At 42.7% G+C, this 16,691-nt stretch overlaps 1 protein-coding gene across 1 annotated transcript in view; it reads left to right on the top strand.

Annotated features, from left to right (window-relative positions):
* The window catches only part of nrxn3a (neurexin 3a), a 1,856,693-nt gene that overhangs the window by 1,746,880 nt on the left and 93,122 nt on the right, over positions 1-16,691 (top strand). The window contains 2 exon segments of the mRNA XM_048600025.1: positions 6,841-6,933; positions 10,800-11,113. Coding sequence (XP_048455982.1) covers positions 6,841-6,933; positions 10,800-11,113 — 407 coding nt within the window.

The raw sequence follows: 16,691 nt of genomic DNA, 5'->3' as shown, positions 1-16,691 counted from the left end.
GTGGTCGAGAACGCCCTCAACCGTGTCTCCCACATCTCCCGCACCTCATCCCTCACACCCCGTCCACGCAATAAGAACCAAAAAAGAATCCCCCTCGTCCTCACGTACCACCCCACCAACCTCCGGATCCAACGCATCATCCTCCGACACTTCCGCCATCTGCAATCCGACCCCACCACCAAAGACATCTTTCCCTCCCCACCCTTATCTGCTTTCCGGAGGGACCACTCTCTCCGTGACTCCCTTGTCCGCTCCACACTCCCCTCCAGCCCCACCACACCCGGCACTTTTCCCTGCAACCGCAGGAAGTGCTACACCTGCCCCCATACCTCCTCCCTCACCCCCATCCCAGGCCCCAAGAAGACTTTCCACATCAAGCAGATGTTCACCTGCACATCTGCCAATGTGGTATACTGCATCCGCTGTACCCGGTGTGGCTTCCTCTACATCGGGGAAACCAAGCGGAGACTCGGGGACCGCTTTGCAGAACACCTACGCTCGGTTCGCAACAAACAACTGCACCTCCCAGTCGCGAACCATTTCAACTCCCCCTCCCATTCCTCAGACGACATGTCCATCCTGGGCCTCCTGCAGTGCCACAACGATGCCACCCGAAGGTTGCAGGAACAGCAACTCATATTCCGCTTGGGAACCCTGCAGCCCAATGGTATCAATGTGGATTTCACAAGCTTCAAAATCTCCCCTCCCCCTACCGCATCCCAAAACCAGTCCAGCTCGTCCCCGCCTCCCTAACCTGTTCTTCCTCCCACCTATCCCCTCCTCCCACCTCAAGCCGCACCCCCATCTCCTACCGACTAACCTCATCCCGCCCCCTTGACCTGTCCGTCCTCCTTGGACTGACCTATCCCCTCCCTAACTCCCCACCTAACTCACCTTTACTGGCTCCATCCCCGCCTCTTCGACCTGTTTGTTTCCTCTCCACCTATCCTCTCCTCTATCCATCTTCTATCCGCCTCCCACTCTCTCCCTATTTATTTCAGAACCCCATTCCCCTCCCCCTTTTCTGATGAAGGGTCTAGGCCCGAAACGTCAGCCTTTCTGCTCCTATGATGCTGCTTGGCCTGCTGTGTTCATCCAGCCCTGCACCTTGTTGTCTCGGATTCTCCAGCATCTGCAGTTCCTACTATCTCTTATTGAGTGAAGGCTCTTGTTATGTTGAGAATGATGCTCTGGAACAATCTAATTCTGCTTAGCTGTCATCCCATGTTAATAGAATTTTGGTCGGGTCTGCCAACAGGACCTTTATTCTTTCCATGCACACTCTGCCTCCAGTCCTTGCATATACATATAAAAACAAGGTTCGATATATCTCTATCTCCATCATAAATGCAAAGACATCTTCAGGAATATAAAATTATCCAGAAGAGTCACAAGGTTGTTGACAAAAAGAAAGCCGTTTAGAGTCAGGAACCTATTAAACTTTAACTTAGAGTTGACAAAGTGAATAATCAGTTCCCGTCTCATTGGGGTGTTGTATCTGGACTGTCACACAGATATTCACAATGATTCACTTCATCTTTGTCCCCACTTCTACAAAAGATACTTGGTCTGAATTTCCACAATCACTGTAACATGGATACAGGAGACTGATAAATGGTTTCTGGAGGATACTTGGATGAATCTGGTCAAGATCTCCTGGGTGGAAATTAATTCCAGGGTCACTAGGAAATAACTCCTCAAAGGTTATAGACAGCATTGCAGGACTGATCCCACATGGCCTGTGGAAGAATTGATCTTCGAAGCCCATCCTCAAAACGCTGCTGTCCCTCACCATATTGATGTGGATTTGTCTTCCCTGAATGATTTGAAGCCTTGGCAATGTGCATTGAGGAAGGAGGTCATAGAAGCAACTTGTCAGTGCCTCTGTTGTTATCTATATTCCAAGATGTTTTAAAACAGTACAAATAACAATGTGAACTTTGTCCAATTTGCTGCACCCAGTGCCAATTCATTGAAAATGAAAAGGTTGCAACCAAAATGGAATTTGCCCTTTCAATGGAAATATCCGTTGGTGGTTGATTCTTGGAATTTATACCATGGTTCTAGCCTTGGGTTTTGTTATTATCGTTTGGACTTGATTCTGTTTTATCCCATGCTCTCCGGACGCCAGATACAAATAACTGATCGCGAGAGAGATGTAAAATGGTACAAAGAATTTCTTCCATTTTTTTCCCAACTCTCACCCACATTGCCTGACTGGACCCCAGCATCACAAAAGTACCACCACCAGGGGCACTTCCACTCAGGGTTACCATGACGACTGGGAACTTTTTACAGGAAATACAACGTCACACCCAAAAAGGCAAACACAAACAGATGTTTTCAAACATTTACCTTAGAAGATATTGCAGTGAACCATGGTATAACGTTTTATTTTCTCTCTCTGAAAACAAGAAAAACTTTTGGGGGATGTTGAGAAAGTAAATGTGGTGCCATGACACGTTTACATGCCATTGGAGCTAGAGTGTTCATTGGATAAGCACAACGGCAGGACCCTACCATCTGTCTGCTGCGTGCCTGATTTTTTTTAAAAGTGCAATTTATAAGGGAAATGAAATGGAATGACTATGCATGTTTAGTCCATTAAAATGATTAAAAGATAAAATAAATCATTCTTTATAGGCCCTGGGAAATCATTGCCTGACCATGACAATGCATTTTAAAATGACAATATCTCTTTTTTAAGGTCTAATGAAGAAGGCAAAGTGTTGTTTTTCTCTGCTATTGCTCATACCATGAGGGGAAATTTCATTCCAATTTAATTTGTCTTTTAAAAGTTATTTAAATGATATAATACATTGTAGGTGACTAAATTCCACTGTTATTTTCTGAAAAAGAAACTTTTGAATGAAGTCTTGAATCTCATGAGATATAAAGAGTGAGAAATATCATGCTGTTTAATGTCCATTATGTGCTGAATTAAATGACTTCAGCCAGTTGGCACAGTAGGAGACTGACCTTTGAGGGAGGACAGGGAATTGGTTGTCCGCTCCAGATCCTTTGTTAAACCGCATCGCAGCTCAGTGGTTAGCATTGCTACCCCACAGTGCCAGGGACCTGGGTTCAATTCCAGCCTTGGGTGACTGTCTGTGTGGAGTTTGCATGTTCTCCCTGTGTCTGTGTGGGTTTGCTCCTGTTTCCTCTCACAGTCCAAAAATGTGTGGGCTAGGTGGATTGGCCATACTAAATTGTCAAGAGATGCACAATCTGGGTGGATTAGACATAGGAAATCTGGGGATAGGGGAGGGGTCTGGTTGGGATGCTCTGCAGAGAGTTTGTTTAAACAGTTCAGCTGTGATAGCCTCTATGCTCTTCCTGCATTAATGGCCTTCCCCCGTACATTAAGATTAGGAAATAGTCAAAGTTGGGGGACTTGTCATCAGGGCTTTATATCATGGGGGAGGAGGCAACTGAAGAATATTCTGAAGTACAATGTTTCCCCTTACAGGTAAGACTAGAGGCCAGGGAACATGGTTTTAAAATAAAGGGCCTGGCATTTAAGATGGAGATGAAGAGAAATTTACCTTGCCTCAGAAAGTTGTGAGTAAAATAACTCCATAGAGACCGGTATTCTGTCTTTTACTTACACGTGGAGAGCCCTTGACACTGATCCAGCTCTCTCAGAGCCAACTCTCAGAGGCAACAGGATGTCTGACACTCCTGTTTATATCAGTCAGCCAGAGCTCCCTGATTGGACCAGGTTAGCAGCCCCAATCAGGGAACTCATATTCTATGAGGTCCACCTGGCTGACCTCGTTACAATCGCTGCAGTGAGTCTGACAAACTTTTTTGCAGGGTTGACCACTGAGTATTTTTGAGGCAGAGTGTGATGGGTTCTTGACTAACAAGGGAGTTGGAAGAAGGGAGGGAGGAAAATAGAATTGGGGCCACAATCAAACAGGCCATGGTCTTGTTAAATAGTGAAGCAGGCCAGAGACGCCAGTGGCCTTCAGCCTATTCCTAATTGGTATACGTTCCTATGTATGCCAGTAATTTGAGGGAAATAAATAAACCTGGATTTTGACATGCTCAAAATTCTGCCTGTCTTAGCCTTTTGTAATTATGACTCAGGAGAGATGGCAGAGTCTTTGGGTGGCACAGTGGCTCAGTGGTTAGCACTGCTACCTCACAGCGCCAGGGACCCAGGTTCAATTCCAGCCTTGGGTGATTGTCTGTGTGGAGTTTGCACATTCTCGCCATGTCTGCGTGGGTTTCCTCCAGGTGCTCCGGTTTCCTCCCACAGTCCAAAGATGAGCAGGGTCGGTGGATTGGCCATACTAAATTGCCCATAGTGCTTAGGTGGGTTAGACTTGGGAATGGGTCTGGGTGGGATGCTGTTTGGGGGGGTGTGTGGGCTTGTTGGGCTGAATGGCCTGTTTCCACTCTGTAGGGATTCTATGATTCTTTTTCAGCCAAAATCTGGCCTTGTGTTGTTGTGGCCTATTCCAGCAGGTTTTGTCCATTGACCTCTCACCTTAAGCTGCCCCACCTTCATTCTAACTCCATGAGAAAGACCATAAGAAATTGGAACAGGAGTAGGCCATTTGGCCCCTCGAGCCTGCTCCTCCATTCAATAGCATCATGGCTGATCCGACACTTTCCTGCCCTTTCCCTGAAACCCTCGATTCCCCAACTAATCCCTAAATCCATACAAGGACACTGTCCCCACAGCTCTCTGTGGGTAAAGAGATCAAAACACTCACAACCTTTTGAGAGAAGAAATTCCTCTTCATTCTGAAGTTGGCATCCTTTAATTCTCTTCCCATTCGACAATTGTCCAGGCTCACTGCCTTCTCAGTCAGTCAGGAGGGGAATGGACTGTTTATTAATTTTGTCCAATATTTAGCATAGCAAATGGAACTCAAAGAATTTATTATATGAAGCCTACCTTTTCCTTCATTTCGTGGCTCAGTGATTTTGCCCCTGAGTTTGCTTACAGCAGCATTCTGGTAAAGCAGATGGAAGATTTGTGCTTTTCTATTTGTGGAGATTAATCTTTGATTCCTGGAAACTTCAGGGAGAGCCTAGAGGTTTGGCAAGTCAAATCTCGGATCAAAGATAGATGTGGGAAAAAACACGCACATACTCTTTATCTCTCATGCACTCTGTTTCTCACGCAGACACAGACACTCACACACAGACACACACACAGACACAGACACACAGACAGACAGGTACACGCACACACAGACATACACGCAGACAGACACACACAGACACACAGACAGACAGGCACATGCACACACACACAGACATACACACACACACAGACACAGACACACACACAGACATACACACACACAGACACACACACAGACAGGCACACACAGACACATACACAAACACACACACACAAACACACACATACACACACACACACACGCACACAAACACAGAGTCTCTCTCCCTCTCTCTCTCTCACAGAGATATACACAAACTGTCACCCACAGGGGCACACAATCTCACACACACACAGAAACTGCTACATACACGTACTTACTCACTCTCGCTCTCTCACATTTCCACACACACAAATGGGTCATATTCACACTCACACAAACAGATGCATACACATGCAGTCTATCTCACGTACTCATACATTCGCAGTTTCTCTCATTAACAGGCACGCACACGCACACAGTCTCTCTCTCGCACTCACACACACACACACACACACACCCTCATTCTCTCACATACACTATCAGACACGTACATTCTCACATGCAATCGAACACTCATTTTCATTCATGAGTACACTGTTACATGTACAATCTCTCACATACACTGTCTCTCCCAAACATAAATACACATATCACAGACAAAAGTTCCAAACTGAAGTTGCTAGAGACTGGGAGACAGTGGCCTCATGGTATTATCACTGGATTGTTAATCCACAGACCCAGATTTAAATCCCACCGTGCAAGATGGTGGAATTTGAACTCAAGATCTGGAATTAACAGTCTAATGATGGTGATGAATCCATCATTGTTGAGGGGAAAAGGACATCTGGTTCACTAATGCCCTTTAGCGAAGGAAATCTGCCATCCTTACCGGGTTTGGCCTACAGGTGACTCCAGACCCACAGTTATGTGGTTGACTCTTAACTACCCTCTGGGATGGGCAATAAACGCTGACCGAGCCAGCGATGCCCTCAACCTGTGAATGAATAAGATAAAAAACAAAGATGTGAGAAGGGTGCATGTAGTCATTTAGCTCTTGAAAGAAGAGAATAGGATTGAAGTTTTTTTTTGGGGGGGCGCGATATTTATTTGGTAATTTCAACTAATTTCAACCAAGTCTTGGCCTGACTAAAACCAGAGACCAGGAATGCTGCTGAAGGCACAGCCTCCAATGGCTGGTGAAGAATATTAAAGATGAATGAAATGAGATGCTACGTCAGGAGGAATACAGAAATTTCTGAAGGTTATCCCTGAGAGTGATTCTTGAGAAAGGTACCAGTTGGGGTTGTGTGCCTGTTTGAAAAAAAACACACTTGGGTTCGGGAATCTGCATTTGCAGAACAGATAGAGCAGTTTGAAGTTTAAAGGTGAGGGTGGCTTCTTCATATCAAAATAAAGTTAAATTGCTGTCCCCTGTGACAGGAACTGAGGAAAATAACAGTGGCAATTAAGTATTGCTGCAGGCTTGACATTCTGCTAATGCTGAGAGTCTGCAGAGTCAGTTAGAAGTGTGGTAACTCAATATTACACATTATAAATCTCAATCACAACAAAAAAAAGTGCAATTAAAATGTAAGATGTTCACAACTAACCCTTGACCTTCCAGGTGTTATTTAAGCTGTCTCTTTAAACTTTAAAGGAAACATTGATAATGAACGCCTGGCGATTGCTAAAACGAAAATCCCCAAAAAATTCAGAGGAATAGTATTTGATGAGTGGCTACAAGAGAAAGGTAAACTCCATTAAAAACTTTAACGCTTTCTGTTCTGTTCATTTTTTTTAAAACAAACATCTAAAGCTTGCATTAAAGTCTTATTTGAAAAAGCAGTAATTTAAAAAATAATCGTGTATATTGAACAAAAGTCTTGACTTAATGTAATTTATAACTTGTATGGAGTAACTTCATTTTATATTGATAAATCACCCTTATAATTCATCATCATTAAACTGTAGTTAAAGGGACTGTCAGCCTTTGGCTTCGTAATAAATTATGCATGAAATTCTTAAAAAGGTGAATTGTAACTTGCATAATACATGATAATTCACTGGGTAAATGTGCAGAAAATAAGCTTGCTTTTAAAGTGGACACTTTACATCCAATTGAAGAGTTTAATGTTTTATAAGAAACCTCAAATTAACCTAAATGAAGTGTTACTTAATATCACCTTTTACCCAAGATCCCAATCATTAAAGTCCCTTTAACGCTCATTGTAAGGTAAATCTTAATATGACTCAGACTTAATATTCAGATGGATGCATGCATGGTTATTATATATGTTTTATTCTCTTTGATTCTTCTAAACTTTTGAAAGCTTATGTCTGGAAATTATGCTGTAGAACAGAAGAAAATTTGCACCTATAAACTGTTTATGTGTATGTTGGATGATGACAGTGATATGAGGCTAAAAGTAACTACCATTCCACACAGAGATAGTAGGAACCCATTCCACACAGTTCCCACAAGATCTGTCTGTTTATTGATGGTGTTGGATAAGGGTGAGATTACACCCTGCTCTTCTTATAACTTTGCAAAGCTCAGTGTCTGCCCAAGGTAGAGGTAGGCATGACTGAGCTTGCCAATTTTAGTTGGCCACATAAACTGATGATTTTACTCCATGACTTTCCACCTCAAACCTATGGCCAACTCTGGAGCCAATCGTCTCTTGGTTAGACAATGGCCTCTCAGTTATTTAATTTACTGTTTGCCAAGTCACTTTACACTTTCCCATTCACAATCTTTAATAGATATACAACCAATAAATGAAAATTAATAAAAGAGATGTTATCTGTGATTCAACTATTGTACAGAACAGGCTGAACAATCCCGACTACTCCAGTAACACAAGCAATTTAAGACAATCATTGGAGCTCATAATGTGAGTCATTCAGGCTTGCAAGAAGCATCATAGATTCATATACAGGGGCCCATATTCTACAAACAAAAACAAATATGTTCTCACTTTGCATCTTCCTTTGAATTAGAGAGCTTTGTGTTCCCCTTCCTTTCTCCACGGTGACACTTCAGCCAATCACGGTTGGCTTTCACCTTTCTCTCCTGTCGTGACTATTTAAAATGCGGCACTCTTGCATGTGTCCTGATGAGATCAAGATGAAAAGGTTCGGCAACATGCCTTGGTTTCCAGCAACTCTTATGTTCCGCGCCTCCCAAACACTTTCTTTTTATTTTCCATTTTGTTTTTCTTCTGCACCACTCATGTCCAAGTCCTGGAGACTGATGCTCAATCCTTAGAACAATCTGGATAGTAACCCTTAGATAAGGCCTTTTGTCCTCTCGGGCAGCACTTCCCGCGTTATCATCACACTGGAAGTGTTCTCAAGTCTCTGAAATGGAGCTCAAATAGGTGTCGCTGATTCTGATGAGACAGCACTGGTCACAGAGCCTCTCTATTAAAACAGTGTCTGGAGGGATTTCACATGAATAAATCTTCAAAGCCTTACGTCAGCATAGGATTTAAGACCATCCTCGTGTGAAATATTTGTCACTTTGCGAAAGGAGTTTTTGATTTTGGGAACTCATTTAAAATTTGTGATCTAAGTTTTGGTTTGGATCCTTTTGTCAGTCATTTAATCACAAATAATTGCTGGAAGAATTCTTTAAAAATGATGTCAAGTTGATTTGAATTAGCATTCCATAGATGAAACACTTTAAAATGCAAATGTGATGCGTGACACGGCACTGAAGGTAAAAGTGTAATTCTTGACAAGGGAGAGGATGTAAAAAAGAGCATTTTTAATGAGTTTTTAGATAGGTCCCCAGTGGTTGGAACTTTATTGTGAATAACTATTTTATAATTAGAATACATGACGCACCCTTAGATCTAACAATATCTGTATGCAAAGACAATTAAAGAGCAATAATTCCAAAAGGCAGCATTTTTCTACCAAGTCAGCATTTCCACATCATTGAGAGCTTCCTGGGGAGTGTGGTTACATGACAACTACATGGGTCTCACATTGCCGCTTCTTTGTAGCTGGTCTACCTTGACTTTGAGGGGAGGCAATGGCCTAGTGGTATTAACGCTGGCCTACTCATCCAAAGACCCAGATAACGTTCAAATCCTGCCAGGGCAGATGGTGGAATTTGAATTCAATAAAATATCTGAAATTAAGAATCTAATGATGACCATGAACTAATTGTTAATTGCTGAAAAAGCCCGTCTAGTTCAGTAATACCCTTTAGGGGGGAGTAAATTGCCATCCTTACTTGGCCTGGCCTACATGTGGTTGACTCCGAACTGCCCTCTGGGCAATTAGGGATGAGCAATAAATGCTGCCTGGTCAACAATACCCTCATCCTGTGAAAGAATTAATAAAAATACTTGTACTGCTCATCCCTCTTTGCTGAGGGATGGATACACTCTCCAGTAGTGTGAAGGGGTGTCTGAGCAGAGGCTCCTCAACTGGGCCAGAGGCTAAGTAAGCTTCAGTACCAAGCTAGCACTTTCAAAAATGATTTTTTTTTGTTTCAAAAATATCCTTTATTCATAAAACAAGCTAAGTTTTATATATCTACATAATATTTTATATATATATATATATATATAGACATTGCTACAAATGCAGCTTAGTTCCATACGGCAGCATATCAAGGAATCAAAAATATTGGAGTTTAACTCTATCCAACAAACCAAAGACATCTGTTCCATACAGGAGTATATTTACATGCATTTGAGGCACCAAAGGTTCCAATAACTGAATGGACCCCATTTAACTTAAGCCAAAAGACCTCAAATAGTGGTCTTTCCCCACTGCTCCTCGGCAGCGGCTGCCCTAAACTTTAGTGCCTCCCTCAGCTCGTATTCCTGGAACTTGGAATGTGCCAGTCTGCAGCATTCAGCGATGACAGTCAAAGGTTCCACAGTGCTCTGTTGCTTCTGTATCGACATCCCTCCAGGTTCCCGTTCGAGCAAGGCGCAAGTGACAGTATAACTGCATGCACAGACATGTACTAGATTACCGTGTACAACAGTTCACAAGAATAGTGCACAACATGCCCGATTCCAGTGGCTGAAAGCACGACCTAATCAGGATATCATTGCAGAAACATAACACAGTTAAATTACATCCTTTTGCAAGCTATGTGAGTGCAGCTGCTAAAGTAGGTTAATGACAGAGTTAGACACAGGCGGACAGAGGAATTAAATATACCATTGACTTGCCGATGTCGCTGTTGTAGACACGTAACTTTAGTTTCCAATTTCCCATCTCAATTTATTCATGATTATAATGTAAACTTCTCACATCATCCCCAATCAGAGAACATCTCAAATCCAGTCAGAATTGAAGGAAAAGTGCGTATGAAAGATTAATGCTCTGTGCCACGCAGATAAGGTTGACAGAGAGGCTTTTATTGCCTGCGTTGCGTTTGTCCTTTCAGGAGAACAACCTTCTTGCTTTTGAATGTCATACTTCAAACATTCTATATGATAGGATGTTATGTGTAGCCTGTAGAAAAGTAATGCATGCTGTTATCGTGGAATAATTCCAACATATGTAATGTGCATTGGTTTGAGTGGATGTGCCTTCAAGATCAGAGCCCCAGCCAATGAATACAGTAATATCTCTGTTCTTTTCCAGGCCGCATGCTGACAATCTTCAATACGCAGGCTATGATTACAATTGGGGGGAAGAATAGGAGCCGCCCATTCCAGGGACAAATGTCTGGTCTTTACTACAATGGCTTAAAGGTCCTTAACATGGCAGCAGAGAGCCATCCCAACGTCAAGGTCAATGGAACCGTGAGGCTGGTGGGAGAGGTGGCCCCTGTGATTGTCAGCCAGCCAATGGCGACCACCTTACCGGCCGAGATGTCCACCACCATCATGGCAACGACCACAACGATGGCAACCACCACAGCCAGGAAGGTCCGAGGAACAATGAAGGTCAACCCGGTAATTCTTCTTCTCCATTGGGAACGCCATGTCTTTCTGTTTTGGTTATTAAGCTTCTTTTTTCATTTGACAATGTGGCATCCCTATAGGCGCAGGAGGAGACCATTCCCCTTGTGAAAGAACATTAAGCTATAGGATTGCGGCAAATATGCAAAAGAAGCAAAGGTGATGTGAGAAAACACTTTCACAAAGTCTAAAAGAATGAGGGGAGATCTCACTGAAATTCTTAAGAGGGTGGTTGCCCGTCTGGGGAGGCCAGAACTGAGGGCTCAGAATGAGGAGTCAGCCTTTTCAGAGTGAGATGAGAACTTTCTTCACTGAGGAAGTTGAGAATATCTAGAATTTGCTTCCTCAGAGAACAGAGGATGCTCAATTGTTGAGATTATTCGAGGGGAGGATCAATAAAGTTTTAGGGTTTGAGGGAACCAGGGAATATGGAGATAGAGTTAGGAAATGGAATTGAGGTAGACGATCAAACATCACCTTATGGACTGGCAGAGTGGACTCAAGGAACCAAATGGTCTACTCCTGCTCCTGTTTCTTTAATTTCTTATATTCGTATTTGTTCACGAGTATAGAGATCATGAATTGTCGTGACTGAGGCATTTGATAATGATTGGGTTTAGGAGGCTTACTTAGGGGCTCTTGTGGTGCAGTGGTATTGTCTCTATCTCTCAGCCAGGAGACCCACCTGCTCCATAGGTGTGTCAGAGCATCGCTGAATAAGTTGGTTAGAAAATATCTATCAGGTTTGTTTGCCCATTCATTTTGAATCCAGTTCTATAAAATCAACATGTAACCACTCCCTTCGCTATCACCTCAACAAACCATAATTTCTGGATTGCTGAAAGGATGTACTTGCAGTTGAAAGTAACTAAATTAATAATCTTTCTCGTATCTATTGAGTGTTGCTCTTCATGGAGCAGAGAAAGCTTGGACGAGATTTATTACAAGTGTTCAAGATCGTAGAGGGCTTTGATGGAATGGGGAAGGGGAGCCTGGTTTGACCGGTACAAGGTGGACTAATCAATTGACACAGATTTAAGTTCATTGGCTAAAAAATAAGAGCAAATAAGAAAAATTGTTTTTGTAAAAACTGAAAAAACTGCAGACGCTATAAATCAGAAATAAAAACAGAAATTGCTGGAAAAGCTCAGCAGGTCTGGCAGCCTCTGTGGAGACAAATCAGAGTTTACGTTTCGGGTCGAGAGACTCTGCCTCAGAACTCTATCCGAAATGTTAACTCTGCTTTCTCCCCACATGTGATGCCAGACCTGCTGAGCTTTTCCAGAAATTTCTGTTTTTGTTTCCAGAATTGTTCTTTTTGTGTTATTATGGGCAGCAATACACTGACAGAAAAAAGGTAGAACCAGATTCTGTGGTAAAGCTCAAACGGTAGGTAAATAAAAATTGGAACGGGAATCATTTGGAGGGCAACATGGAAAGAGCAGAAGGGGCTAGTTTTATAGCTCTACCAGAGAACCAACATTGGAAGATTGGGCTGACTGGCCTCCATATCCTCACAGAATCACTGAACTGTAAGATGCAGTGATAGGCCATTCAGCCCATCGTGCCAGCACTGGTTCCAATACCAAGAGCCAATCTCCTGCCTTCTTCCCATATTCCTGCACACCATCTCTATCCAAATTGTCATCCAGTGCTCGATGGAATGCCTCAGTTGATTCTGAATGTGTTGAGTGAGAGAAGGGAAGTGGAAAGAGAGAACAAACACAAAAGGATTGACAAAGGGAAATTGTGTGAATCAGCTCCAACGTCATCAAAGCAGTGGGGGAGGATGATATCAGGACTGAGAGTTTATTGCTGCCGCAAAAGAATGAACATGTCTGGGACCCTTTCTCCAGAAACAAGAAGGCAAGACTTGATAGAGGTTTTTCCAATTACAATATGATGAAGTTCAACGGGGTAATTGTCAAGGTGTTGTTTTCACTCATGGAGGAGACCAAATCTAGGCGACCATAAACATAAGATTGTCATAAATACATTCAGGAGGGAATTTGGGGCAAATGTATTTCCCAGAGGGGAGTTAAGATGTAGAGCTTGCTGTCATACAGAGCATTTGGAACGAGTAGCAGAAATACATTGAAAGTATAGCAAACATAAGACCATAAGATATTGGAGCAGAAGTAGACCATTCAGCCCATCGACTCTGTTGTGAGATCATGGCTGATCTGATAATCCTCAACTTTACTTTTCACCATAACATAGAAGGGAGGAGATGCTGATTGGGTGAAAGGAGTCTGGTAGGAGATGCATTAACACCTACGTAGACCAATTGGATAATGGCCTGATTTTATAAATTCAATGTAATTTTGCATTAGCATCAATTTTGAAGCTGACAGTTTCTGAACAGTCAATTTATCTCAGACAAAAGCAAATTTGCCAACTCAGAAATTTGCACCTCATAACATAGTTTGAAGAAGGTTTAGTGACATCATTGCTAGATTATCAACCGAGAGAGCGAGGAAATGATCTGGGGATGAGTTCAAATCCTGCCATGACAGATGATGGAATTCAAATTTGATAGCAATCTGCAATTAAGAGTCTAATGATGACCATGTAATCTTTGTCAATTGTCAGAAAAGCCTATATGGTTCACTGATGCCTTTTAGAAAAGGAAATCTGCCATCCTTACCTGGTCTGGCCTACATGTGACTCCAGACCCACAGCAATATGGTTGACTCTTAACTGCCCTCGGGGAATTAGGGATGGGCAATAAATGCTGGCCAAGCCAGCGATGCCCGTATGCCACGATTGGAATGAGTGGAAATGGCACTGCTTTGACCTTTAATCTGTTGCAATACTTGATTGGCCAAAAAGTTCTCCACTCTTCCAGACTCCTGAGGGGATTTGTGGTCAAGGTCATGCAGAGATCAAGATATTAAATCCAATCACTATGGCAGTTTCCGCCATGCAAGGAACAGAACTGATAAACCGCTCGGTGCAGTTGGTGCGATCTTGCTGTGCTCCGAAGTGTTCCTGAATTTACTGTGGCCACCACGTAAGCACTGGCTGCAAAAAGTCATCACAAAAAATTCTTCCTTTCATTTGTGGGATTGTGTGGAGCTTTTGTTCTTTTGAGAAAGGGTAAACGTTGGAATTCCAGGCAGGTCAGTAAAAGGATGCAGATTCAACAGAATCTCATTAGAAGTATCTAATTTACCCTTTGATCAGGCGTTCTGCACTATAAAATGGGAAAAGGTACATCAATGCCCTATGCTGAGATCAAGCCTGTGTTTTTGCAGATCACAGTGAAGCAAGGAGAATTAGTGATATGAAACGAGCTCAGGGGGCACCAGGAGGCGGAAGTATTCTGCTGCCTTGAAATGCTTGTACATATGTTCTTTTTCTGTAAATCGGAGAAATTCAAGGTGGCAGTGGCAAAAAGCAGGTACACGTGTGTACAGTGGAGGTAAATTGGACCCAGCTTGTCGAGTTGAAGTCCCAAGAGTTCGAGTGGGACTCAGTGCACAGAGAAATTGGACAAACATTAACAAGAATAGAATAGAATAGACTAGAATAGAATTTTATTGACACGCGTACTCAGGTGCAGGAGTACAGTGGAAAGTTTTACAATGTCGCCTCTTATAGCGCCATCTTAGGTACAAATACCTAAGCACACATCTTAGATACAAGAGGAATATAAAGGAAAAATAGTTGCATTACTTTACAGTGTTTAAAGAATAAGTTAGAAATAAGATATAGTTAAAGGATTGACATTCCAGTCAGATTTTTTAAAAAATCCAAACAAACATTATATTGCGTAACAAAGATGAACAGCAGCTGTATAGAGCTCTAGTTCGGCTACTTTTGGAATTTTGTGTAGAGCTCTGTCTGCCACACTACCGGAAGGATGTCGATGTTATGCAGAAAATATTTATCAGGACGTTGCCTGGTTTGGAGGGTACTCGCTATGAAGAGAGATCGAACAAACCTGGTCTGTTTTCACTTGAACATCGAAGGATGAGGGGGAGAACTGGTCGAAGTTCACAAAATTATGAAAGGCCCCCAAATAGAATGGATAGTCAGAGTTTTTTTTTTCCCCAGGATAAAAAATGTCAATTACTGGCGGACATAGGTTTCAGGTAAAAGGGGGAAAGATTAAAGGAGACGTGGGAGGACACAGAGGGTGGTTCGTGAAGGGTGACCTTATAGAGGTGTACAAAATCATCAGAGGTATAGATAAGGTGAATGGCAGGTGTCTTTTCCCTAAGGTAGGGGGGATTTCATGATTAGGGGGCATATTTTTAAGGTGAGAGGAGGAAGATTTAAACTGCCAGAGGAAGTGGTGGATGTGGCTACAGTTACAATGTTTAAAAGACATTTGGATAAGTACATGAATAAGAAATGTTTAGAGGGAAATGGGCCAAGCGCAGGCAAGTGGGACTAGTTTAGTTTGGGATTATGGTCAGCATGGTCTAGTTGGACTCAAGAGTTTGTTTCTGTGCTGTATGACTCTATGACTTATGACTTCTGCTATTTATTCCAAATGCTCGATATGATAGCAAGCTCTACATCCTAAGATTAGAATGAGTAGGTGGCTGTTGTTGACAGGGATAGACTCAATGAACTGAGGGGCCTTTTTCCGTGCTCCCGATCTTAATGACTCCATGACTGTCGTTTTATTTTTGCGTTTCCTCCAGTGTCTTGGCCACTGTCAGCTTGCCTCTCAAGGACGAGGTTTAGTGATATCGTTTCTCGAGCAATTTCCACGTCGTGGAGCTGTGTTATTGTAACAGTGTCATAAACACCCTTTTACTGCAAGACGATAAACGTCAGGGGATTTGACAAACATTCTTGGCATGACTACAACTGTTGCAGAAAGACATTCAGCAATTCATTCCACTTCCCTCAGAATATTAAAGCAATAACTCTCGGCAGTCAGTCTGTTGTTTTTGGAAGTTCTGAAGCGCTTTGGTTGATGGTGGAATTTCTGACATCACTGGGCCCTTTTTTTTACTCTTTTGACAACAGAAACTTTACAAGGATCTGACAGAGTGTCAGTGCTCCAATGCAGCATTGAGTGGTGTTTGTAAAAGATGGGTTTTTAGCATGCTTTTCACAAGTCTTTCTCCAATAATTGTTGCATTAATTACGAGGCAATCCTTGTGAAACAGGCTTTACTCGTTGCCCTACGTTTTATTTGGTGCATTTCAGGACACTCTCTCAGACTCAACAATAAACTCAGTAGTTGCACAAATCAGACTTTTCTGTATCTTGGCCTCTGCAACAGCAAAGGCAGCTCAGAGTAAAGATTAGTTCATCACTGACAAGGAAAAGGCAAATGAAATTTCAGCTTATCTTTCGCCGGGGACATAAAAACAAGGTTTCCAAGCAGCGTGAATGCACTGCAGCTGTTTGGAGTTGCCTTCATTATGTTATCTCTTTCACTGCAAATATAAAAGGCTAACAGATTCCAAATCACCTCGAGGCACAGGCTAAAGCCTACATCACCATATTTAGCTCCACCACACCCGGCACTTTTCCCTGCAACCGCAGGAAGTGCTACACCTGCCCCCATACCTCCTCCCTCACCCCCATCCCAGGCCCCAAGAAGACT

The sequence above is a fragment of the Rhincodon typus genome, chromosome 8 (genome assembly GCF_021869965.1).
Source record: "Rhincodon typus isolate 14 chromosome 8, sRhiTyp1.1, whole genome shotgun sequence".
Classification (NCBI taxonomy): Eukaryota; Metazoa; Chordata; class Chondrichthyes; order Orectolobiformes; family Rhincodontidae; genus Rhincodon; species Rhincodon typus.
The sequence above is the reverse complement of the archived record's forward strand: the minus strand, read 5'-3'. Positions and strand labels throughout refer to the sequence as shown.